The 27,118-nt window shown below is 36.7% G+C and overlaps 1 protein-coding gene across 8 annotated transcripts in view; it reads left to right on the top strand.

The window, feature by feature from the left end:
• Positions 1–242: 242 nt before the first annotated feature.
• The window catches only part of LOC132196850 (protein numb), a 30,370-nt gene continuing 3,494 nt past the window's right edge, over positions 243–27,118 (top strand). For 3 of the 8 annotated variants that reach the window (XM_059619765.1, XM_059619768.1, XM_059619773.1), the window contains exons 1-7: positions 4,295–4,638; positions 24,149–24,310; positions 24,751–24,822; positions 24,881–24,958; positions 25,014–25,160; positions 25,519–25,708; positions 26,304–26,594. In XM_059619765.1, coding sequence (XP_059475748.1) covers positions 4,546–4,638; positions 24,149–24,310; positions 24,751–24,822; positions 24,881–24,958; positions 25,014–25,160; positions 25,519–25,708; positions 26,304–26,594 — 1,033 coding nt within the window. In that variant the 5' untranslated portion in view covers positions 4,295–4,545. Of the gene's footprint in view, positions 424–2,705; positions 2,801–4,294; positions 4,639–22,375; positions 22,645–24,148; positions 24,311–24,750; positions 24,823–24,880; positions 24,959–25,013; positions 25,161–25,518; positions 25,709–26,303; positions 26,595–27,118 lie in introns of those variants that run through there. The other 5 variants (XM_059619769.1, XM_059619771.1, XM_059619766.1 and 2 more) reach the window with 5 other exon arrangements.

Raw genomic sequence — 27,118 nt, forward strand, 5'->3', positions numbered from 1 at the left:
AATCATGTCCCTTATTTGTGATGGTTAAAAACCGTAAATTTGCATTAAAAGTTATGAAAGCATCAAGGTGCATAGACCTTGGAAAGCATAGAACATAAATTTGTTATCATAGATTTAACGTTGGATTTAACCTATCTTATAATTTGAAGTACAAATTTCCGCCGGCAGATGGTACGCGTAGTACTGTGGCTGCTTCTGGCGGTGGTCCTGCCTGCTCCTTGCTCTGATTTTGCGCAGATAATTCTTCGCCGCTCCGAGTAAAAAGTGTGTTTCATTTGCTTGGAGAACAACATCAGTGGATACCTATTTACCTGCGTGTGTTACCAAAAAATCTCGCGTTTTGACCCGTAGATCGGCCCGGACCGAATCGTCGTTCCTCCAGGATCAACCTCCGGATCGACCTTCTTCGGCAAGCGACAGCAGGTGAGTTTCGTGGACCATTTTTAAAAGTCCAGGTGACAGGTGCAAGCAAGACAAGACGCCCTGCTTCTCTCATCAAAACAGAACACTTTGTTTTTCTCGCTGACAACAAGAACTCGGCACGATCGAATCCGACTTAATGGAAGTGACCTTTGAGTCGAGACGAGGGGTGGCACGCCCCGGGTTAAAATTGACCCCGGGCACTCAACCGCACAGCAAGGCCATCTCGGCGTTCTCCGTAGGTTTCTCGCAACTCCTCGTGCTTATAAGGCATTAATGAAAGGCTCGTGATTATTAAAATGCACGTCCACCGCGAATTGTAGCCACTTTCACTTTGCGTATTATTAAATAATCTGCTGCTTTTTCGGACGCGGTCCGAATTTTGCGTTGAGAATTCCGCCGGAGTTGTTTGGGCTCGTCGGAAATATTGATTTTCCGGGCGGGAAAGTAGCATGCTTGTGTGTGTGGTTTCGGAGCAAAGAAATATAATACAGAACGAGAGAGGCGTCACACAGGGAAAGGTTGTGAAAATCGAAAGCGATTGTCGAGATAAAAAGCCAACTGTGTCCTTTCAAAAAAATAAATTACACGCAGATTTGTGTTATACACGCTTATTATATTTGAGTAAACTTGAATTGTTTTTGTTAGTTAGTTAAACTTCACCTTGAGCTGCTGGAAAGTAATTTGCAAAGGTCAATGTACGCACATGAGGCGTAGGAAATTTCGTGACACAAAGCAATAAAAAATAAAACAAAAAGGTGAAAATTCGCATTTAAATAATAATTTTAAGCAACCAAGTTTTCTAGATAACTTTATTGATTTATTTTTGTTTTAAAAATTATGAAATAAATTAAACAAAATAAAAAAAAGACACATTTTCAAATTTAATTTTCTATTTTAATTCCCTTTAATATCTACTAATTAAATAGTTTGAGGTTTTAGTTTAGACATCAGCGACATCACAAGACTCTGTTCAAACAAAAACATCTTCCCGTGGGGTGGCGTGTGTTTGAATATAAATAATTAGCACAAACTAGTTTGCTTACGCGCTTCAATTTGCGCCACTGCAAAGTGCCCCCGCCGAGAGGAAGGCGAGCGACGTTTCATTAATTTTATTATGGTTGTTCTGCTGGCGCTGCATAATTAGTGGCAAGATAATTAATGCACACAATAACCGCCGTGTCTATTTGTGCAATTGTCATTGATGCTGATAGCGACAGACGCTTTCCTTTGATTGTTTTCGATGCTCTGCCATTGCCAGCGTCTGCATCCAAGCCGTCATAACAAATTTACTGCTTTGGCGTGCAAATTTATATTGAGCTTGCAAATATTTATTAAATTTGTGACCTGACATTGAAAATACTCAACATCCTCATTATACGAAAAATGGATGTTTATCTTTTTATTTTAAATTTTGGAAAGTATATATTTTTTTATTTCATATCCGTAGTGGCTTTTATATTATCTAACAGGAACAATTTCTATATTTCTTCCAAGTTTGTTAAGAAATATACAATTTTTTTTGTTTCAAAATTTTCTTTTGATTTTACTGGATTTAACTAAAACAAAAAAAATTTATATATTTTATTATCACTTCCTTATTGTTAGATATTCACACTGTTTTATATCTTATGAAAACAAATTTTGACACATCTTGAAACTAAAGAAAATGATCCCAGTATATATTAACTGAAAAGTCCTAAAATTATTGAGAACGACTTTTTTATGTTTTTATGAAAAATAATATTTTTCTCCATTTTACGGCGTCTTTTATGCTTCTTTACGGATCAAAAAGCCTCTTCTTTGCATAGTGGACGACGAGTTTCCTTTTTTTCTGAGCCGGCGCAGGCTCATTGAAATGAAACTGGCTATAGCTGGCTGGGCGGGGAATATTATGGGCATCAGATACCACACAATATGGTGACAAGACGGGCATACGAGCCAGGTCACAGACCCTGCTGGGTGCTCGAGTGTGTGTGTGCCGAGGTCACCGGAGCACCATATGCTCGCCACACAACAGCGCAGCTAATATTCTGATATTCTCCAGACTTTCCATAGCCAATCGTGAAGGCTGATTATTTAAATAGAAAATTTATTCTTTTTGCTCGAAACTTGTCTCATTTAATATTCAAAACAACGTGGACCTAATCGTAATCATGATCCATTTTTATTTTCCATTATTTAGAAAAATCAAATTAAAATAATTTAATATTCAAAGACCTTCCATACATTTTTGTATAAATTTTATATTTTGAAATGAATTAGATTGTGAATTATTTTTCCAGGATGCATCTGGGATGGCTGTTGAATGTCTCCTGTAACTGGCTATCCCCAAAATGAAGCAATAAATCAACCTCCTAAACCATCGTCTGAGTTCAATGTGAGTACCAATCCTAATCAATTTTAATGTTCGTTTATCAAATATCAAATAACAGAAACCTTTTAATTTTATTAAAAAAATTTAAGAAATTTTTTATATGTATACTGTTTTATTTATATTTAGTTTTTTCTATGCTAATCTGGTTTCAAAATATTTTTTTATAATTATTAAAATTCCAAAATATTTAATATTTATAAATTCAATTCATTTATTCTCTCGCAACAAGTCAAACAAAAATTATTAAAGATTTCATCAAAATTAGATTATGAAATTTGAACCAAACTCTGAAAAATGGTTTGTTGCATAAATGGGCAGCGATTGATCAGTCAAGCAATTTGATATTATGGTCAAGGTACTCTGGATCAATACAAGAGTCAAGCTGTGATAGGAAATCGCAACCGCCTGTTATGAATGCAATCGCCTGACTTCTCTACATTAGAATAGAGCAGGAAAACGAGAGAGCACCTGATTTTTTATGACGCCGGATGTCTTTTTGGTTCCGATGAGAATTATAACCGAAAATCGGTGGTGCAGCAGGTGTCTGAGATTTCTCAAAAATCAAACCGTCATTCTTTCTCTAGCGAATATAATCTCTTATACATGCCCACGGAAGTTAGTTTTCTTATGGAGAAATTTTTGAAAATTGTCACAGCATATTTAAGATTTTGTAACAATTCTTTCTTGCTGATATCATTGTTTATTTTTTTTTTAAATTAAACAATTACTAGGACAGCATTAAAACAAAAATTGGGAAATTCTTAAAAATTATAATAACTATGGAAATTGAGGGGAATGGAAGACGAACACTGAAAATTGTTTTCAGTTTGAATGATTATTATTAAATTTTACTCTAATATAAAATTTAAAAAAATTTTAATAATAGATTTTTAAAGAAGCACAGAATAAATAAGAAATTCCAGTCAGGTCAAAATCAGATCGTAAAAAAATATTGATTTTTTTTCTTAAAAAGGATAAAATAATCATTGGGAATTTTGAATTGGAATTATGTTTAATCCAATTAATATTTTTATAAAAAAATGTTATTAATGATTAATTTTTCTTCATGAAAAAATTGATTTTTTTTATCTTTTCTATATTATCCGCAATTGTCTGTAATGGTCTTATTGAATGTAATTGAAAATAACATTTCTGGCTTTTAATATTATTTACAAGCATAGAGTAAGATGTAAATCAAATAAAATCATAAAACAATTGTTAAAAAATTCTACCAAATCTAAAGAGTCACGCCGTTTTCCCATCAAACTTTCGGCCGGGATGGTGGTTGCATGCGTTTGTTTTGAAAACCGTTACCCCACCCTTGCCTCCGCGCCGCGATTACCGCGAATGCACCATTATAAAAATACGCGGCGCTCGCGACATCACAATACAGAGAGCTGGGAAATTTCTCATACCCCCCTTGCGGCTCCCCCCTCCTGGCTGGCTGGTCAAAGCAGGCAAACGGCTGCTTTTTACTCACCTCGCCGATTAGTTCTCGGTGCATGAGCTGAAGGTGAGCCTCGGTCTAGGCGCCCTAAAACAATTAAACCGGAATCGACCGCCGCCCCAGGACGCACCGGCGTTCAAGTCTCCGACGCCCGAAGCCTCCGGAGTGCCCAAGTGCGGAACTCGGATTTGTCCAAAAGTGCCACGGTTGGTGAAATGCGCGGCTGATTCGGATCCGCGAGACCGTTTCAATCCAGTGTGCAGTGCGATTTGGAGTTTAAAATTTTTTAAAAAATAAAAAAATGGGCGCCGCCAATTCAGCGCCGCAGCACGAGCCCTTGGGCCGCACCAGGTCCTTCGCCCATGGCCGCAGCAGTTTTCGTAGCCCCAACAAGGTATGTGACCGGATAGCCTTGAATTCTCTCACTCTCTCATCTTCCCCTCCGCGCCGCGACCAACAACACTTTTACTTACCTGGTCTGGCGGCGGCTCCATTATGTTATTTCCACACGATCACGAGAGAGAGAGAACCCGGCTGGCTTTTTTACCTATGGTGTGTGTTGACGATCGTGCGCGGCCTTCGCTGAATTATTATTACGTATTCTGCTCGGATCGTTCGTTGCCCACGGAATTATTGTTTTACTGCCCCAGACGATTCGTTTCAGCGACGGCAAAATGCTGCGAATCGAAAATGAGCTTTAGCTTTTATTCGCTGGAGCGAAAAAGGAAGGAATAAGAAACTGATCTTCTAATATAGTTGAATATAAAATTTTCTCAACAATATCAACTCGATTCTTGAATTTGGAACATAATTTAATTTTATATAATGATTAGGAATTAGTTAAATTATAAATAAATTAAATTTAAATTAATTTTTAATTATTAAATTTGAGAGTAGAATTGAACACTCAGGGAGACAATCAAAGATATTATTCTAAAAAAAAGGTCATAATTCATAATCATGTCATGGTCTTGGCAAAGGTTATAAAATCAGCAAATTTTAGAATCAAAATGTATGAAATTGGTGGCAAAAAATGATAAATTTTGAACTATTCAATTTGATACTCAAAGCGCTTCTAACATTTATTTACTTGAATATTAGTTGTTCAGTAATTTTTATGCTATAGGATTGTTGAATTTGATGAATCATGGAGGAAAGTGCAATCTACTCGAAAGGTTCAAAACGCTCTCCCATTATTAATCAGCATTCAGAAAATCATCCTCTGCACCGACGAGTCATTCCGCTCGTTTCTCGTTTGCGGAAAGTGAAATTAACCGATGATATCACTGGCCTGTGTGTCCCAGTGACGTCACTTGGAGGATTATTTTATTCAAATCTGCAGCAGTGCTGAGCTTTTCGAGTCACACCCACTTGCGAATCTGCCTCTATAATGGCCTCGTGACCCTCTCAGCCGAAAAGAAAATTAAGCAGAGAGAATAGAAAACAAAACCAAGGGTCCCTTCCAAACCGCACCAGCATGGCTTTTGCAAAATCTCACCTTTCACGTCCCTGCTGAGAGAGAATTTGAAACCAAGCTTATTGTTAGGTGTTGTTTAATTTCCATCCGCGCCTCTTTAACTTTTGACCCTCTGTCAATCATGAATGTCGTTTTCGTAATGGGATGCTTCAAATTGTCTATATAATCTGGACAAGCTGCTCAGGTGCATATTTAGAAGGAAAGATAGCATCTCTGTAATGGGTGCATCTGATTTGCCTGTGATGAATTAATGTGTTCACCAAGGCGGAACTGCTCAGGATGCACAACAACAGATGGATTTCCTTTTTTGATTAATCGTGTTTTGCTAGTTTTATAAAGTTGTTTTGGACAGAAAAAAGATTTCATTTTATAATATTTATTAAATTTAATTACATAAATCAGATCATTATAACTTCTTAAAATATATTTTCACATTGAAAAATTTAAAAAAATCTTTTATGTAGTTTTTTTAAGAAAAAATGTTACAGAATTACAGTCTTAAATTTAAATTTATTCAATTATTGATGATTGCTTTAAACTTATTTTTATTGGCACTAGTTTTAAAATTAATGAACTAAAACATTTGAATGTTCTTAATAAATACATTTTCTTTCTCTTCGTCTGTTCCAAACTTGTACTTTTCTTTATGCAAACCTGGCCATTCTAAAGTTTTGCAAACTGCCCTGCCCCAATTGAAACAGCAAAAGCGTCGGATGTTTGACGAATGGTTTTGAAATCGCGTATAAATAATTGAGAAGGATGTGCAAGGTAAACAGAAGAAGCGTACAGAATCGCCGCATATATGCGCCGTCGGCTGATAAATATAGCGAGTTGAACGCACTTGACATTCCACGTCGGTTGTCCGACTTTGCGGGCGTACTCCTTTCTTTCACCTTTCAGCCACTGCTTTCTCTCCATTCTCCTCCTTGTAATCACGCACGTTGTGTTATAAAAAGTCGCTCAAATTACTCATTAACTGATCGGAGACTTTTGTCCCAATTAACCAACAGGGAAGTGGAGAGCTTATTAAGAGGAAGAGCGAAACTCGATAATAGTCGTTGGAACACGTGCCCAAAATTGCTGTTTGCCTCCCACCCCCATCACCGGTAATGTTGCAGCTGCTTTTTATTCAGCACATGCCTTGCGCTCAACCTTGTGCGGTGCACGTCACTTCCGCCTCTAGGGGGTAGGTAGTATCCTATTCCGTAAAAGTAGCAGAAAGGTGTGCTTCCATCCCTGGAGCATTTTCTCCTGCACATCTGGCGCTGCTGATAGAGAGTATATTGTAGGCCAAAAGACAGAAAATAGCATAAATAAATTTATGGATTTTATTTTTAATAAAATTTTGAAGTGTCATTTTACAATAATTTAACTACGCTAATTGATTATAATCTCATATATCGTCTCTCTTTTTAAATGTTTAATTTCCATATTTTTTTTTAATGGGTTGAAGATTCGACTGACTCCGATTGCAACATAAACTGTTGTAATAAATGTCATTTTATGGTCCTTTGTCAACGCATGTAAATATGAATCATTTTACCAGTTGAGTGATATTCTAAGCATCTTTTAAAGCACCGGGGCCTATTAAAGAAATGAAATATCTGTGCTTTTTATCTCCCGCATTTGTTTGCTGCCGCGGCATCAGAGCCCAGGTGATAATGGCGCATTGTTTTGCTGTGAACCGAGCTTAAGTGCACTCCAGGAGACATTCCTTAATACCTCCTAGCGACTCCCTGGAGGAATGGATGTGTCGACGGCGCTCATGCATGTTTATTTCGTCTCTTCTTTTATCACAAATGTGTGCCCATTGCTTTCGGCTGCACGGCCACTTTGCCGGCTGAAATTTACGAGGCAACCCCTGAGGCGCCATTTAAATGTCTTATTAGGTGTACCATTGGTTGTCAAGAGGCGATTTTGCTTTATTTCAGGGGTTTTTTCTCTATCTATGCGAAAAAAAGCTCGTAAATATTTGGAGTGAAAAACTGTCAGCAGTTCAGTTGAGTAGTTGAAGGGCTCATTTGTAGTTATATAATTGCTGATCAAATATTCATAAATCAAGGCGTATGATTGCTAAAGTTTGCCTTGAATAATTTGAAAGAGGAAATTCTGTACGTGCCGTGCATATTGTACAATTGTGCGGCATAGAACAAGCGGCGACGAAAAGAGTTAAAAGTTTAGCGTGGCCAAAGTTTTCAAGTAGCAAAGAATAGTTCGCAAACCTTCACCCACTTTTCGGCGCTGCGGTTTGGGATAATTTGATAATGATTGCCTCCAAGCGTGACATCATTGAAAAGTTTTATTAAACTTCTCTCGGACAAATTAATACTGCTTTTGCGGTTTTTTAATTTTTTAAGTAATCCACATTATACAAAAAATTATACATTAGATTTGCAGTTTTACTCCGAATTGAAAATTAAGAAAATGAAATGAATTTTTAATTTATTATTTAGAAAAAATTAATGGTACATCGGTCGATGAGAACCTGCGATGAATTAAACTGACAGTGTTTAAATAGAGCTCAATCTAAAGTGGCCATTATCATCCTGATGGGAACGCAGCACATATTGAGCTCAATAATTAATCAGATCAAATACCAAGTGACGCGTGTGGCAAATCCACTCGACAAACACTCTCGTGAGCGCATCACATTGATTCAATCAAAAGACATATGACATCAATCCAATGGCCCACTTAATCCCACCCACTGCAGCTCCGGATTAATAAAAAATAAAAAACTAACAAATGGCCTGTTAATTGCAAGGGATCCGCAGCAACAATGAGAAATTTGAATGCAAAAGCATCAAGTGCCATTGCCCTGGTGGCGGATAACAATGCCGCATATTATTTTCACACGCACTCCGGGGTAGTCGGTGCATTTATTCTGTGTGCATTTGATATAGGGGAGCGTGAGAATCGGCCGGCCCGACCCTCGAGTATCCCACGATCTACCCCATCCCCTTCGCCTTAGCTGGACTGACTGTTCGCGCGACCATGCAAGTTGCTTGATGTCAAATCTTACTGTTCGCTCCTTTCGCACGGCAAAAAATTTAATGAGAGGGAAAACGAAGATGCATCTCCGAGTGCATTCTCACACGTGGGTTGGTGAGATAAATTTTTTTACGTGGTTTTTCGGAAGCACTGCTGGGAAAGTACAGGAAAAAGGGGACACAAGCGATATTGTGCCGGTTTGATTTGAATACCTGCTTCCTCTTTTCTGGCAAATATTTTTTTTGTCATTCCCTTACTTACTAATAATAAAAAATTGGGATGAAACTTTCAAATAAAATTTTTGACAAGATGCAACCAATTATAATTATTAAAGGCACTATTTTTATTATTTAAATTAAATGTGAATTTTTTTTCCAAAATTTTCTAATATTATGAACACATTCATTAAATTTATTTTTTCTAATATAAAAACGAAGTACAATTTTTCCTTTGATAATTATATTGTTTATTCTACTCAAGTCATACACACACAAAATTAATTGGAAAAAAGAGCTCTGTCAATTTATGGTTATCAATAATTGAATATTATAGTTTTATATTGTTGAAGTTGTTTTTGGTAATAATCAGTAATAATGAATTCTAAGGTAATAATAATCAAATAATATATATAGAGACCATAAAACCCAATCAACGCCAGTTTTGCTCTTTCCAGACAGCCGACGAAAAAGAAAACCAGTTTGCAAGGCTGTCTGATCTTTCATCTGGAAATCGAAAACCACTTTTGCGATCGAAATCCGGAATGAAAATTGTGCGGTTTGCCAAGGAAAGCGAGCAAGATTCTCGCATTTCCGAATCCACATGCGAGAGCAGATGCAGAGAAAAAAGAGCAGATGTGTGCGAGTGTGGGGAAGAACGGCGAAGGCTTGTATACCTGCGCAGCCCCCGCATTTAAAGGAGAAGGAGGGACGAGGAAATGAAGCGCACACAAAAAACTATTCAAAGATAAAATCGTCCCGCATCTCTTAAGAAGAGAAGGAAGGCTTTACGCTCTAATGTCTGCGAGATTGACTTTTGAATTATGAAAATAGGGCCGTGGGACTGGAAACGCTGAGGGTCTTTAGCCGAGTGACCAGCATAATTACATGGGTCGCTGGGACTTATTTATTCATGCTGATATGCATGGTGGTATTTTGTGTCAGAGGAAAGACTGGCTGAGGTGGTTTATTTAAATTTTATTGATATTAAGCCAAGCTTGCCTGCTTTTTTTAGTATATGCGTGGGAATTATTTGATTTATCATTAAATTATTTTTATTTGCAAGTAAGATGAAATAAAAATACTTTAGCGAATCAAACAGTTTAAAAATTAATTTTCATAATAACAAACAATATAATGAATTTTTATGAACAAGTTATGTTATTAAAAAATATGTTTCAAACCAATTTTATAAATTTTGTATTTGATTAAAACAAAAAGATTAGCTCTTCGCCAGTAATTTTTTTAATTTTTGAAATTAAATTTAAACTTAATTTTGTTTACATCAAATTTGAGTGTGTTAGTTGAAATTATATTACACTGTCCGATTTCAATCACCTGTCGGCTGAGCCCTTAATTAGTTTTCACCGTTTAATCCTGAATAAGCCGTCATAATATTTTTGAGCCTGAAGATTGTCAATAAAATTTGTGACGCATGCGACGCAGGTATATTAAATTTGACGTGACGTCATTCGGGCGCGCGAAAAGCCACTGTTGGCGAGACCTTCATTCAGTCAGTTTAAAGCGCTGATTCACGCGACGCCTCTGGAAAGGAATTTTATATCGATTTGAGTGCACAAAGTACGCAGTGAGTCACGTGCGCAGTGCATTGCATTTGCGCCCGGTATTAGTGCATGGCGAAGCGCAGTTTGCACACAACGAAAGAGAAGGGTGCAGCGGACAGGTTTAATGGAATAAGTTGATTATATACTGTTACCACTTTGAGGCAGCACCTCTGGTGCTGACACTTTAAAAATAGGCAAAACAGAGAGCTTTGAAAAAATGCGCAGTTATTAAATGGTATTTTAATTGTATGCACGTGGATAAATATAAAAATCTTACAGTTTTAAATAAAAGTCTCTGTAGAGAATAGCTCCGGCAAGTCAAAATTGACAAAATGCTATAGTGTTATTTTGTACACAAATTTTAGAACAAAATGAATTCAAAATCAATTGATCAATGCAAAAACAAAAACAGATTAATGCTTTTTTTATTATAATATTGATTAAAGATTTTCGACTTAAGTGAAACATGTAATTTTATTTCAATTCATGGAAAAATTATTTTGGATGATTTTTTTTTGATAAATTTGACCAGAGTAAAGAAACTTGATGACAAATCAGACAAATGGAGGATAAAAACGGCAGGCGGCTGGATAAAAAAATACAGCCCTTTGCAGGGCTATTGGTTTTTTTTTTCATTTCTGCAATTTAAAAGGAAGAAATTTCATAAAATTTCAAGAGCACCAATTTTCGCAATAAATTATTTAAATTTAATAAGAGACAAAGCATTAAATTTCCATAGCATGACGATTTTTGCCACAGGCAAAGGGAGCATGCAATCAGGAACTTTATACGTTCTCCCTATAGCAGCTTTATAATTGCCATACTTTTGTGTCCTGCAAGCTGCCATTAGCATCGCGTCTATAAAAAAACACTTTTTCCTCACCAAGGCAAAAGCAGCGATTATGGAGTTGCGCTGCAAGCATCAAGGAAAGTTCTTCACAAAGTACAGTCTTGATGACGCTGCTGGAGAACTGCGTTGAGAAAAGTATGAAGCTTTCAAAAATCAAACTTTTTACTGAATATCTGGTGGAAAATCCTCATGCGTTGTTTTATTTTGTGCAAAAAAGCGTTTTGGTTAAAATATTGAAACAAATGTGCTTTATTTTTCAAATAACGTCTTTAAGTCTCAAAATTGCTTGCCTGTTTTTACATTTTATCGTGATATAAAGAAATACATATTATTACAATATCCTATATGGAAGAAAGTTGATCCGATTTTGAACACTCAATCTTTTCCTGCAGCCGGATCAGATTATAATGACACTAGTACCGTACACAAACCTGAAACGAGTTTTAAAGTCGCCCTGTGTCACTACAGTTTTTTTTTTATCATCAACGCCGGTTCTGCTTCATTATAACAGCGACTCGTGTGTTGAGGCTAAATTTTGGGTGGTATTCGTGGTTCATAGCCATGGGAGGTGAGTGCGCTTCCTCGACGTCGCTCTGCGATATTGATCCCTGCTGCGGCTCAAATTTAAGGCTTCCGTGAGTTGCTATCGGCACAGTCCGTACGCTCAGGTATTCCAAACTCGCAATTTATGAGTTGATCCGCACTTTGTATTCATCATATAAGGGCTTTCAAGTTTTTGATAATGGGATTATCAAATGAAATCCACCGCGGCTGAATTTATCGACCTCGCATGAGAGCGTGTGGGAGGCATTTTCCAAGCTTGGTTTGCGGCACTAATTGAAAATGCCTTGTTTGTACAGCAGGATGGATGAATTTTATAGAGGAAAATAACAATTTTAAATAATCCAAAGGTAATACTTTACACTGGCTTTTTCTACACAATTCTGTTAAAAACAGTGGGCAATCCTGAAAAAACCAAATATTATGAAATTCGGTGATTTTTTCTGATGTTCCCAGCAAATGTAAACAGAAATAATATTTTCTGCTAGAGGCACCATCAAAAGATCAAAACCGTTCCTGTTGTATAAAAAATTATTTCACGCAGGTGTCATAAAAAAAGAAAATTAAAGGGTTCATGTATAGTCGTATTTTGTCACTTATCATCTTGTGGGTGCGGTTATACTAGGTTAAATAGGAAGTTTGTAATTTTCCTGCAAATTATATTTGAAAACCAGTCACTGCCATGGTAGCTCACTGGATAATAGTTTTTTTTAAAAAGCGCTGAAATGACGTTTCAGAAAATTTACAAAAAAAAATTTATAAATAGAACGTAAGAAAAATTTTCAGGTTAGGTTTTAATAGGAAGATGTAATAATTTAAATTTTAATTTTAAAATAAATTCTTTATTACACACTGAATAACTGAATAGATTCTTCAACTTTGTATTTGCCTGTAATAATATTTGAATAAATTTATGTTTCATTGAATTAAAACAAGAATAAATTATTCAGGGGAAGGTCCCTAAAAATCAGATTTTTTTATATTTTTGAGTTAAATTTGCTTCTTGTTGCCAACCGTTGCCAAATATTTATTTCCCTGCCCGGTGACTTATGTAACAGACAGTGAGTTAGGCAACCGTAATAGTGCCTGAGTTGTGCGTGTCACGTAACTCTGGCTACTCGCTCAATTGTGGCTCGCTCTATTCATGCGGTCGCTTTCTTAAACGAGCTCGAAAAGTTGAGCACTCTCGTCTTCTTCTTTTGTTTGCTGCGCCTCATCCGCAACAGCAACCACCAGGCAACAACTTTCGCAATTTGCGGTCTTGAGGTGCCGAAGCGAAAAAGGGCCAAGTTGAACATAAATTCCTGCCTAACTAATCAAGCTGAAAAATCCCTTTGGAAAAGTCAAAGGTGACGATTACTTTCGCAGCTGGAAAAATGAAATCGAAAAATAAAATTAGGGAGTAAAGTTTTTGTTTTAATTTCTAGTTCTAAAAATATTTAGTAAATTCTACAGAAGTAATGAACATCCTGTAAAAAATTTAATATTTCTGACGCGTAAAATTGAAAACTTCCCACGCTACAGAATTTTCACCAGTTTTTGATGTTTATCAAACTTGATAAGCCAGCCAGCGTTGTAATAATGTGCGTTACCCGCTGAGATCCCACAGGTGAGGCATATACGAGAGAGTGCGTGCCTCACTATTATTTCATTTAAAGGGCCGCGCCGTGAAAGGGTTGTCTCCGTCGAGCGGCTGCCGGAGACACGGTCGGCAGAGCACCGCTGGATCGAGAGGGATAGACCTGGATCCACTCACGAAAAGGGTCCTCCGTGACCGTGCATCCCATTTTCTCAAGACGCCCGCACTCCAGTAAAAATTCTCATTGTCAGGCAAACAAAAGCTCAGACGCCTTTTCAATTCCCATGTAAAATTATGCGTACAAAAGCAAGGAATTTAAAAACAACAATAAAACTCATCTTGATTTACAAAAAAACTTTGCTTTAAAAATTAATGGTTTAAAAAATTTTTAAGACGAGTTAAATATTAAATTATAAAGAAAAATTATGCTTGGGTGAAAGTATAAAAAACCACAACATTCATCAAACTATTAAATTAAGTTTGATTTAAATTTTTAAAGAATCCTAAGGCTTTCTTAATTTTCTCCCACTCCGACTTGCTAGTTCAAGACAGTGGGAAATGAGCCTGAACAAAAAGTACCACGCCATTTTCCCAACACAATTAAACGAGCCTGCGTGGCACAAGGGGATGAAAAGCGGCGTCATCAACCCGGGTGGCCTTGTGTGTGCCACCCTGTATCCCGTTGGTGGTTTTATCAGCGGCAGATTTACAGCGAGTTTGCTCTTGTGAGGTCTTCAGACCCGAGTCAAATTAGCCCCAAACGAAACGCCTAGCCTCGCTGTCAAGATTTGATAATTATTATTGTTCGCCGTATAATAATTATATACAGTCTTGACGCCCACGTCGCTTACTTTGGTGGAATTAATATGATGTGAGGCTCACTCTTGTGGTTAAGAAAAACGATGCCGAATTCATCAAGTTGACGAGTAGATTTAATCTGTATCACGATGATTGCGAAAGAGTAGCATTAGGAATAATTGACACCGCATGCTTGACCTCTGCTCCGAAGAGCACCAATTGACTCTGAAAATGCGCTCGGGCAGTAATTAAATTAGCAGAAAAGGTCTGGCCGAATTGAAGCTTCTGCTCGGAGCTAAAACGTGAGCTGGATTTTTGCTGGCCAACAACGCCAAGAAAAAGAAAAAACCACCAATCGAGTCCATTCAGCAATTTTAAATTGCAGTATCCTGTCTACTAAATTCTTTCAATTCCAGGAGTTGAAAACAGCAATTAATAAATTGCTAAATTTTATGAAAATGTGCAAGTGTAAATATAATTTTCCTAATAATTTATCAGTAATTGATCATAAATAACTGTTAAATTTTTTTTAATCCCTGCATAATAAAATCATTATTATTTTTTTAGAGATTTTATGCTTTTAATAAGTGTTAATTTCACAATTTTTCAATTTAATCCGCTCAGCTTGAGAGAATTTATAACAAAATTATTCTCTCATCCAGTCGCACCTCTCAGTGACATACCCGGCTTTTTCAATTAAAATTCTCTCAGACTTGACGAGATTAGATCTTTTCTGTTTAAGAGAGCTGCCGGAGAAAATCCAATTAAAGCAGTCATCTGTGCACAATCCGCTGCCCGCGGAGGAATTGATTGCGCACTGAAAAGAATGTAACAATGACAGATTACGTTAGCTGGAAGAATGCAAATGCAATCAGTCAGCGGCTTAATTAATAATCGGCCGGTCTGCACCCCGAGCTGTCGATTGTTTGCCGCCGAGCGAGTCCCTGAACTTTGTCGTTTCAACGAATGAACAGCGCAATCTCTCTCGCCAGAGTGCACAGAACACCAATCACTGTAAATGTACACATATGCAAAACGCGCACAATACAAAAGCGGAATTTGATGTTTGCGTTCGCCAGGTCGAGTCTGACAAGCATTGCATTGTTGGCGACGCAGCAATTGACCCGATTGTGAATGAAAAGAGGAAAATTATTCTATTGATCTGTGCCTTTTATTAATAAAATGGTATGAAATCCATTAAATGTTTGATATTGAATTCAATTCTTTTCTTATAATTCATAACTAATTTAAAAATATCTCAATATTAAAAATAAAATTCCCGTGTACAATTTTTTCAATGATTTTCATCAGGTAAAATTTCTCAACGCTTGCATGTTCAAATATCTCATGAGGCCGGAATTTCGATTCATTTTCCTCTCGTATATTAAATAAACAATGAAAATAGCTTTAGCTGCAGGGCGGTCCCACCGGCATTTCGCATCATCAAATCTAAGGCGATGTTGTGCGTGCCGGCCTCTCAGCAACCCTCTATTGCTGCCAAATGTGCCGCGCCGGTTGGTCTGGAAATCGCGAGCGTGGGTGGCAAATCGATAGGGACGGAAACCCAAGCGGCACAAAAAGACTTTGGCTGCGAAAGACGTCAGCCCAATTCTCAAATTATTTTCCCGGCCAGCGCCTCCGCCGTTTGCTCGCATTTTGTGTAAACTATTGCTGCGCATAACTTGGCACCCAGCAAGGCTAATTGGTTTCTTGGAAGCAGATCGAGCTGCTCGCGGGGTTGGCGGTGCGCACTTGATTCTAGGAAGAAGGGAATGTTTTGTAAAAGAGAAAAAAGTATAGTAAATTTTCTTTCAATGGATTTTGGCACATTACGAGGAAATGTTTGCGCCGTTGGATATTTTTCTTGCAATTTTGATTGTAAAGCTTATTAATCCATCTCTAAAAGAATATAACTTGACAGATGATATAAATCACACTTTAAACATTGTTTTGGAAAGAAAGGAGAGGGCAAATAATTATTGGTATAGGGCAAATCATTTGTTAAAAAAAATTTGCCTTTGGTCGCAATATTGATCGCTACAATTGAAATGATTTTCCAACATCAAAGCATTATGTATTATAGTGGGTAATGCGCAAGCCGCTTTAAAAATATTGATATTATTATTGTGGGTGGGGGGTCAAGACAAGTGTCTTAGTGGCCCCTTAATCGAGGCGATTAAATTCAAGCTGTAATTCTTTGTTGAATTTTTTTTATCAACCTTTTGATATTTCTTATTCTTGCATAACAAGTTTTTATTTAGGAAATTATTGAATGTGTTATTTATAATTATTTGCGATTGAAAGAAGGGAAAAAGAAATATGCGAAAATAATTCATCTTCTGAAATAATGGAAATTACAAATTAAAATGTCACGTGGCCATTGTAAGTACTTTATCTCTCTCTAAAATTTACCAGATATGAATTGGCAGAAGAAAATGAGACTAATGAGCCAAAACACATTCAACATTTGATAATTATGGGATTAATATAAAACTTTTATTGCCATGAATACAGGCGTTGAAATATTATCCTCTTTAAACAGCAGAGGATTCATTTCCTGCGAGATGTTTGCACTTATAAATTGGCCGGACGTTAAAATATAGAGAGAGAAAAAGGAGAAAATGCGCCTCAACTGAATATTATTCTGTTTTGTGCAAAGGTTTATTTTGACAACACGTCATTATTTTTTATGCATATTACGCAATACTGCTCATGTCTATAAGCAGCTTTACTTTTCCCTTTGGGCAAAATGATGTTCATAAATATAGTGGGCTTGGAAATCCCAAGCTTTTCTAGGCCGCTGGGGAATCGGCTCTCCATTGGCAAAATCTGATTGCAGGCACGATTGAATCTCGGCACAATGAACCGAAAATTACGTGCGAGTGTATACGACAGCGTACGTCAGCGCTCAGCTAATTTGCAGGCTCTCGCGGGAAATGTATTTATATTATCCCCTTCAAACTCCATAGTCTCGGGTGTGAAAATTCGTTTTGTGCGTCGCAATTTTTCTTCTGGGTCTGACCTGGTTGAAACTCATGAGGACAAAGATCAATATGGACGCACTCGAGGAATGGAAAAAGTTCATCGAATAAACTGCACCAACCGCTCGAGAGAAAAGGAGCTCTATCGGAATTCAATTTTGCTGCGACGCAAAGTTATTACAACATTCCAAAAAGTTATGTAACGTTTACTTCTACGACGTAATAAAAAAAAAAACATTTCCAATCAATATACGGAAAAAAATCCTATGGAGATTTAATCAAAATCATATAGCACTACCCTTAAAATGGCTGATTTTGTTTTAATTTTGATCAATTAGAAATCTTAAGTGCAAGGAAATGAATGTTTTATTTTAGCCAAGGTGAAACTCAACAGTTAATTCTTGTTTAATTTATCAGAGCTTGACAATGAAAAGGTATAATATCAAAAGTTCTTCTTCTCATGAGAGATAAAAATGAGAGAACCAGCAGACGGAGAAAAGTTTTTTCTGTTGCTCTCCTTGGTGTGCAGCCAGATGTTTTCAAGTAGCCTGAACGAACCGATGGTCGCGCTTGTGTGTCGCTTGCTTGCTTTTCTGATTGAGAGAAGAACCGCCGACGCCGCAGCGGCGTTAGGTTTGCGCCGACAGCCAGCGCTCCGTCACAAAAACACTCCTTTCCCTACCAGGAGCGCATGAACCTCTAGACAGTAGGTAGCATCGACGCACATTGTTGGCAGCGAGAAGTTCGCAAGAAATAGTGGATTTATTTTGATGCTCTTTAATTCGCAAAAAATGACGATATATGAATGATTAATTATGATTTAATAGAAAAAATAATAAAAATATTTATAAATTTAAAATTCTTGAGCAGAATGTAGATTCATAGAAAATTGAATTAAAATTTTAAATATCAATAAAAAACTTATTATTTTTATTATTAAATTAAAGAATTTGTTCAATTGTTGCAGACTATAGGATTTGAAGTATTAATACATTTACATGTCTCTTGGAGCTCATAGATTTTTAATTATTATTTTTATTGTTGTTGTTAAAATTATTATTATTTTCTTTTTTTAATCTATAGAGAAAATGAGTTATAGATACTTTTTTAAGGACTTCAGACTTAAATCAAATGTTAACAAAAAGGTTAAAAATATCGTGGAGCGCTAAAATTTTCAATTGTTTCACAAATTGGCTTCTGCGTTGCAAAGGTTTTATTTAAGTATCCCAATAGGGAATGCCAACATTAAAAATAAATCTTTTGCCGAAAAGTTCACACTCTGGTGCCAATGCTGACGTTTGCCAACATTTGCAAAGTGAAAAAAAATATTGGCGGAAGCGCGCGGCTCAGTGACACAAGTCTAAATCGGCTGTGCAAACAAATAGCAACTTCCGAGGCCAGATTTAATATTCAAATGTGCTATTTGCTGGCGTCAACAAGGCCGAAGCGAAAAATTTATTCCGCTCATCAGTCGAGCGCGAAGCTCGCGGCGAAACAATTCACGTAAAATTTCAAATGCACCGACAGAAGTGACGTCAGCGAAATTTATACAATACAAGTACAGACCGATGCAGTTTGTTGCCTCATTGCGATGCATCTCGGTGAATTGAAAAAAGTGACTTGTCTTCTTCAGTCCGCGGATAAAAATAACACTGAGGCTTTGTGCGCGCCAAGATTTATTGATTGGCGTTTTCGCTGTAAAAACAGCGCACGCCGTCACGTCAGGCGAGGTGATAAATGAAGAATCTTTGGCGATTCCTGCAAAAAGACTCAGTTTGTTGACCTCATCGCTCTCTATCTTGTTCTCCTCTAGCTGTTATATATTTTTTCAAATAGAAATTTATGTAAATTACCTCAACGTGTTTTTTTTTTCAATCTGACGAGACTTTATCTCACAAATCCGTTCCTTTTGAAATTTTCAGACTTTAATTTTTTTTATCAAATCGTTGAATTCGAACAGTAAAACTTATGGACTGAATCTATTTGTAAGGTATATTTTTCTTAAGATCCTAATTTTCAAATTGAGAATTCGGAAGTCCTTAAAAATTTCAATACTGCACGGGACGACAACAATTGATTAGAAATTCTTTTAGAACTGATTAAGATTTTTTTTTAAATTATTAAATCCGTTGAGTTTGATTCTGAATTTGTGTCTAGATTTTAACAATTATTGCATGAAAAATGCTAAAAATTCCAAATTCGTAACATGATTTAACTGTATTTCAATAACAACGTTTTTCCGTAGCCGTGTCATCCTAATGTATCATCATTTCTTCCTCTTTCTCTTCTGTCCCTTTTGAACATCTTGATTTTCCTCAAGTTCGTCTTTCTCCTATCTCTGGCTTCTTCTTGGCCGGCTCCTTCGACTCGGAGAACCGGACCGGGATCTTCGTTGGACGTTGGCAGAGGTTTCTTTTGCCGCTGGTAGACCATCTTGCGGATTTTTCCCTGGTGCCGCTGGAAAATTATTTTAGAGAGCGGCTGCGGCAAGAATTATAGAAAAGTCAACGACATCTAAAGGGGATGGGCAAAATGGCTTAAAAAATGCCCTTGCCAAAAAATATTTTTTTATTTTTTGTTCTTTTTATTGTAATATTTTTTTTTGTGAATTTTGAGCGAGGTACTTTTCTTTATAAATGATAAGTGCATTATCGTCTGCAGTTTTTTATTTGATTCCTCATCCTGGCTTGTTCATCGCCATTTTTCACAATTTACTAAATCCCCTTTTATTTAAACCCCGCAATCTGGTTTTCACCATGCTTTACTGCAAAAGTTGGGCGCATCCGCCAGCTTTTCATAATATGCAAATTTTGATCGTTATTTTGGTGGTGCTCAGACGAAAAATGCACGAGTTGCTCTCGATCCGCTGGAATTGTGGCTCTCTTTCTCTACTTTATATTCCAATTATGTCCCACCGCGGTATGCTGGTGACATAAAGCGCCGCAGATGTTTGAGAGTATAGCCTGGGAAAATAATTGGCTACGAATGGTTTGAGTTGGTTTTGTGATAGCGAGTGCAATTATTCGCAAATCACAAATGAATATTATTCATACTATTTGAAATATCTGCATCTAAAATTTATTTGAGATAAACGCTAATTTTAACTAACTTTTACGTCCAAAATAAAGTTAATCACTTCAATTGAAATTTAATGAATTTAATCCAACTTTAAAATAAATTTTTCTCCATTTATCTTTAAAATGTTGTTTAAAAATATTTTATTTTGTAACTTTAACTGAGCATTAAATTTAATGCAGTTCCTTTAAACCGAACTGAATTTCTGCAAGATCTACGGAGGACAGAAAATCAATCCTAACTTTATTATGGAATTGCATGACCAATAACTTAAAAGTTCAACAGCAACAAAAACTTATATTTAATAATATTTAAAATATTGAAGTAACATAAAATGAACGCAAATTAATTTTGCTCTTAAGCAAATATTTCTTGTTAGCAGTGAAATCCCATTAATACTATTAATGGAGAGTCAGAGTTATTATTTTTTATGCTATAGCTGACTCACGCATATATTGTCATTCTAATAGGCCAATCTGTCTCTGTTTATCATCCGCTTCATATTTAATATCTGGTCCGATGACTAAATTTCCACTACGCCTCTTTTAGGGCCAAACCATCTCTAGCCATTTGCGTGTTTTGAATTTCGTCCACCGCCCTCGTCTGAAATGGAAAATTCGCGCAGCAATAATAAGAGAATTTTTTTTTAGTGCGCACATAAATAATTTAACACGAAATGGTCAAATATTTTTGTGCAATTGGGTGGACATTCACGCCCGTCCGCACGAACTTGCTCGCGTCACGCAATCAGGCAGAAAATTATGCAAGAGAAGAGGTAAATAGAAAGCCGTAATTTGCGTCGGCACGTCAAGTTATTACACGAGCGCGGACGGCCAAGTTTGGTATTTGAAAACAAAGTGCTCGAAAGGAGCGATCAAGCTTTAATCTAGGACGCGCGATACAATAGTAGCGGCCAAGCAGGCTGCGGAGGAAAAAAAAAGCAATCGGAATAAAACAAAATAAATATTATGCGCGACACTTGCACGGGGCAAACACAACGGTTCAGTTATTCACTGTTCCCAGCAGTCGGCGTCCGCTCAAGATAAGAATGGCAAAGTTTGTAAAGCTCACAGAGAAAAAAAAACAAAAAAAGCAACTAGCGGATGATAGTTTTAACCCAGAAAAGCGCTTGAGTCAGCAAACTTTTCAAAAGAATAATTTTTGCACATTTTAGGAGTGGAACAAAATTTTGTCGAAGGTTGCATAATTGTTTGCAGTTTATTTTATTATAGTATTATTTTTTTTTTATTAATTCATTAAACTTCTTGAATATAATTGTGTCTTTTAAAATAAAAGCAATTTGGATGGAACGCAAAATATTTGGTAAATTTTTCTTTTCTTAGGAATTCATTATTAGTAATAAAAAAATTAATATTGCATGATTTTAATTCAACTATCTGTCTCAATAATAACTTATTGTACAAAATACACGCCTCTGTTGACACTTATTGTAAAGTTCACCTGAAGGTTTCAGGCGGTTTCAGGTTTTAATCAAATCATTTCAGATTATTTAACTTGGCATTTTCTAGTAATAATGGGTTACAAAATTAGAAATGTAGAACGTATCATAATTATTAAGTAAACGAAACTAATTCCTTTTGAACAATTTATTGTCACTTTGATTTCTTTTAATTCCCATTTTCTGTATTTGTAACATTTTCCATTTTTTTTTTGCATGGATAAAAATTGGGACTGTTGATGAATCACACTTTTTTATCAGTTTAAGTAAGCCATTCAAAACCACTTCCTTTTGGTTTTTCTCTTCAATTCACAGAATTTCTATATTATATTTTTTATATCGAGGAAAATTATTTTATGCATTCGGTGCAACATGTTTTTTTAGTCATCGACCTTTTATATCATTTGAGATAAGGAAGATCCCTCTCGGTCTGCTAAACCGCACGAATGAAAAAAAAATAACACCAAGCAGCGAAAAGCAAGCTTATCAGTATAGCCTCCCAGGCGATAAATGAATAAAAAAACACGTGAACGACGTGGCAACGCTCGCTGGTTGGCTCGCATTTTATGTGGAATTCGATGTCAGTCTGGTGGTGCTCGTCGAGCTGTGCGCACGGAGCCGCTCTCCGCCGACGATAATTACCATTTCTCCTTTTTTGCTCGCGAAACAGCATTCAAATCGGGTTGATGAACCTGTGAGTTGCCCGCAATTACGTACTGGTCTTTTCCGCGAATTGAGTTTTAAGTGCTCTCGCCTGCAGCAATGAGCACCGGGGTTGTTTCCGCCCCCTACCCAGGGGCACCGCTGCAAAAGTACGCCCCGGTGGAACCACAGGATTCTGCGAAAGAGGTGCCCGATATTTATTTGATTTCTGTTTATTTTGGTTTTGCTTTTGTAATGAATTCTGCTGAAATGAGTTCATTAAGCAAATAAAGTGGAGGTTATGCTGCATGTGTTTATTCTGCCGCTCGCTTTTAATGAAATTGTCCGTGGAGAACTCGCCAGCAGCTGGTTTTCATTTAGCGTGCTGGAGCAAATTTGTCGTCATTTCCATTTCATTCCATTCCGGTGGGAAAAAGTTTCTGGGTCAGCAGATCCCAATTAGGACGAAATGGAATAAATTTTTACAAAGCAAAATGGGGGGAAACGAGTACGTATACAAATCAGCACAGTTCATTACGTTAAATTTGGAAAAACAAATCATTTGAAATTTTTTTTTTTATTTGGTTACAATTCTAAAAATTACATACCACATTATTAAAATCTTTTGAAAATAAAAGTTACTAACATAATAAATTATTTTTTTTTAAGTATTAAATTTAAAGCTTTTAATTATCTTCGTAATTTATTTTAGATATATATATTTTTTTAATTAGAATTAGGTTATTATTTGATTATTTTGTGTGTTACAAGGCAAACACGGCAAACATTTAGTAAAATTTTGATCATAATTATACACAGACCATAAACATAAACTCGAAAGAAAATAAATATTAATAAATTCATATGTCAGCGCAAGGGCATAACAGATTGCAAATTTTTCCGCTAGTAAGTAATTTCAAATGAATGTTTATTGGGTTCAATAATTGATCGTAATTATGCTGGTTGCTATTTACTTTTCATCCCAAATTTATATATTATCTAATATTGAGTTAAAAATTTTTCAAACAAATGTATCGTTCCTAATTAAAACTTTTATCATCACTGTTTTGTTAATATCTTGGTTCATTTCATTCAAGCGTTAAAAAAGTCACTTGCTCAACATCACACCACATCGCCGCAATCCATTGCAGGTCGATAAACCGCGAGTATTCAATCCTGGTGCAATTAAATCCGAGCCCTCGTTAAATATACTTTAATTCATCCGCTTTGTCATGCAAGAGCTCCTGGGAGTGATTAATCCTTTAGCGACCGCAAAATGAACTCTCTCTCTAGTGCCATGATAAATACGAAGCTTCTGATGTGCAATGTTAGAAAAGTATAAACGCGCACACAATGCTCATCGGTAATCCCACACCAGAGTCTCTTTTCTTCTATAAGCGCAGTTGATGTGCAAATGAGAAAAATAATACAAAAGCCGCGGGGATATAAAAAGAGTTGCGTGCACCACACCGCGCATAGAGTGCATTAACAACCGTCACGCGATGCATTGGCGTGAAAATGTGTAAATAAAAATAGTCATGCCATTTTTTACTAATTTCTTTATTTCCACTCTATTAAAAAAGGGGGATTGTTATTTAATAAATAAATATTTGTTGTTTTAAAATAAGCAGTAGATTCTGCTTCTCATCAAATAAATAAGATAAAGCAATCAGGTGTTTGTGATTTTAATGCAAGTGTGTGTTTGTTTCAGACTGGCGGTGTCGGAGGCCCGCGAAGGATGGATCGCCTGAGGAGAAGCCTCAGGGACTCGTTCCGTCGTCGGAAGGACCATGTGCCCGAGAGCTCCAAGCCGCACATGTGGCAGGCTGACGAGGCTGCCGTCAGGGCTGGAACCTGCAGCTTCAACGTCAAGGTGAGGAAATTGCAACAATTTTGAGATGTAATTATGGATTTAAAATAAATGGAAAACAACTGACAAGAAAATTTCCCCTTATCATAAAACCATCAGTGCCAAGAATTTAAAAGTTTTTCATATTTTCTTCTTTTAAAATTAATGTATTATTTGGTTCCAATTAACATTTAAAGGTAGGGAAATAATTCTACACATGTATATTGTTTTTCTCCAACATTCCAACGTAAAAGTTGAAGTAGCGGTATGATAAGATAAGCTAGCCGAGTTCCTTTGACGATTTCCGAAGTACTTCATTATTTCAAAGCTTCCACTTACTTGTTAAAACCACAAAAGTTGGAGATTAATTAATTTATAAAATGAAACATCTAACAAAAATTTTTCTCGTAATTTGAAATTATTACCAGTGAAGACCATTTTTATTTATCATTCTTGCTTTTCAGTACATGGGTTGCGTGGAAGTGTTTGAATCTCGCGGAATGCAGGTCTGCGAAGAAGCGTTAAAAGTGTTGAGGGTAAGGAAGCAAACACGCGCTTAACTAAAACGTGGAGCTCATGCAATTATTTTTGCAGGCGTCTCGTCGACGACCCGTCAAGGCGATTCTCTACGTGTCTGGCGACGGACTGAGGGTGGTTGAAGATGAGACCAAGGTACTGTAGTTTTTTCACCAAATCAATCTGTCTATATTACTTTTATTGATTTCAGGGGCTGATTGTCGACCAGACGATAGAAAAGGTTTCGTTCTGCGCTCCGGACCGGAACCACGAGAAAGGCTTCTCGTACATTTGCAGGGATGGCACGACGAGGAGGTGGATGTGCCATGGATTTTTGGCCATCAAGGAAACTGTAAGTGTAAGCAAGCATTTTTCCATCATCCAGCACATCTCTCAGTGTTTGAAAAAAGGCCAAGAAAGTCTGTAAGTTACAGCGAGCAGCAGTCTTTTCTCCCAAAGAAATCCTGCCTCTAGTAACATTTATACTCACCATGCACTGAGCAAATACAATACCTCTGCACCTCCAAAATTTCTCACTGTAAAGCACTTATCTTCTTATTAGAGCACATAGCGAGCACAATAAATTCAATTCTAGCACATAATACATTTTTCTAAAATTTATCTTGCTAGTTTTCTCTCTCTTTTGGCACGTGCTTGTGGTCTACAAATGAATAAAAAATATTTTGCTCATATTCTGAAATGCATTCAATTTTTAGGGTGAACGTCTGAGCCATGCTGTGGGCTGTGCATTTGCTGCTTGTTTGGAGCGCAAACAGAAGAGGGACAAAGAGTGTGGAGTCACCATGACCTTCGACACTAAAAACTCAACCTTCACCCGGAGTGGTAGCTTCAGACAGGCTTCCATCACGGAAAGGTTGCAAGACCCTCAAGAGTGCAAGCCGGCTGGTAAACATCATCCAGATCACTTCTCAATTTCCTTAACAGGATTTCCAGCAGTAGCTTACTTGGTTTCTTAAACCATCCACACGTGATCTATAAATAAAACAGAAAGCATTTATACTTTCAAGGTTTTGCTTCGGGAAATAGTAGATCTATGAGCTATTTCAGAAAAGATATAATTGTTCACAGATTTTCAATTCGGATAAACAGAAAGCTACTGCTGAGTCTTGAAATATCTTTTGAATCTATTGATAAACTATGCACAGTGAAACTCAAAACACAAAATGTTTTATCTTGTTTAATTTATTTAAATTAATTTAATTTTATGAAATTTTTTAAATATTCATATTTTTCATTTTCTTTAAACCTTTTAAATTGATTATCAAGCATTTGTTTTGATTTTTAAGTATCTTTTATTTATTTAAGTTTGATATTTCCCATAAATTTTCAACATACAAGTCACAATGCTGCACAGAACCAAATATAATAATATGTGAGAAATGTATTGAAGTACTAATGCTGAAACTATTTGTGTTTTGTTTTGTTTCTCCTCTCTGTCTGTCTTTCTTTCTCTCTGTCTTTTGTCTTTCCCTTCGTCCAGAAGTGGACCCCTTTGTTCCTCTCTCTCCACCACCCACATCCAAAGAACCTGATGTTACAGAGCCACCCCCAGTCCGGCCAGTAAGCAACCCATTTGCGATAGAGCGACCGCACGCTACTCCCTCCATGCTTGAGCGCCAGGGCTCCTTCCGTGGCTTCAACAATCTGAGCAACGCATCACCCTTCAAAAGACAGCTCTCCCTCAGGCTAAGCGAGCTGCCGTCCAACCTCGAACGGCAGCGTTCACTCAGTCTGGAGCCCTCGGACAAGAGGGCGCCCCCAAGGCCATCAGGTCAGTTTTGTGTTTATAACATTTCGGCTGACCAAAAATTAACACATAAAAGCAGGGCCTAATCTCAATTAAATATTGAAATTGGTGATTTAAAATCAAATTAATCATTAGGACTCATTGGTTTAAAAAATTATCACACAAAAAGAAATTGAAATTTGGCCAAATCTATAAAAAAAAAAAATGAAATGAAAAAAGTCTAACTGCACCTCTTCAGTGTTCAGGGCTGTTTTTCTTAATTGTGTCTCATTGTCATACCTAAAACATCTGTGAGCATGCAAGAAGTTAAGTGTCCATTATTTCCCTCTCTTGTCTGCACATCTACTAACTCTTTGAGCACTGCTCTCACAGAAAATCGCTTCTCGCAGCTTTGAATTGAGACCATCAGGTCAGCTTTCCAATCTAAAATTTTACCAGCTGCTTTCTCAAAAACATGTCAAAGGGCTTTTCACACTTATTATTGATACACTACATATATACAATTGGTGGTCGGGTTGAGACAAAATTGGAGCGAGATTTTGAGCGTG

Source organism: Neocloeon triangulifer, unplaced genomic scaffold (assembly GCF_031216515.1).
Source record: "Neocloeon triangulifer isolate White Clay Creek 2 clone unplaced genomic scaffold, ASM3121651v1 ptg000012l, whole genome shotgun sequence".
Taxonomy (NCBI): domain Eukaryota; kingdom Metazoa; phylum Arthropoda; class Insecta; order Ephemeroptera; family Baetidae; genus Neocloeon; species Neocloeon triangulifer.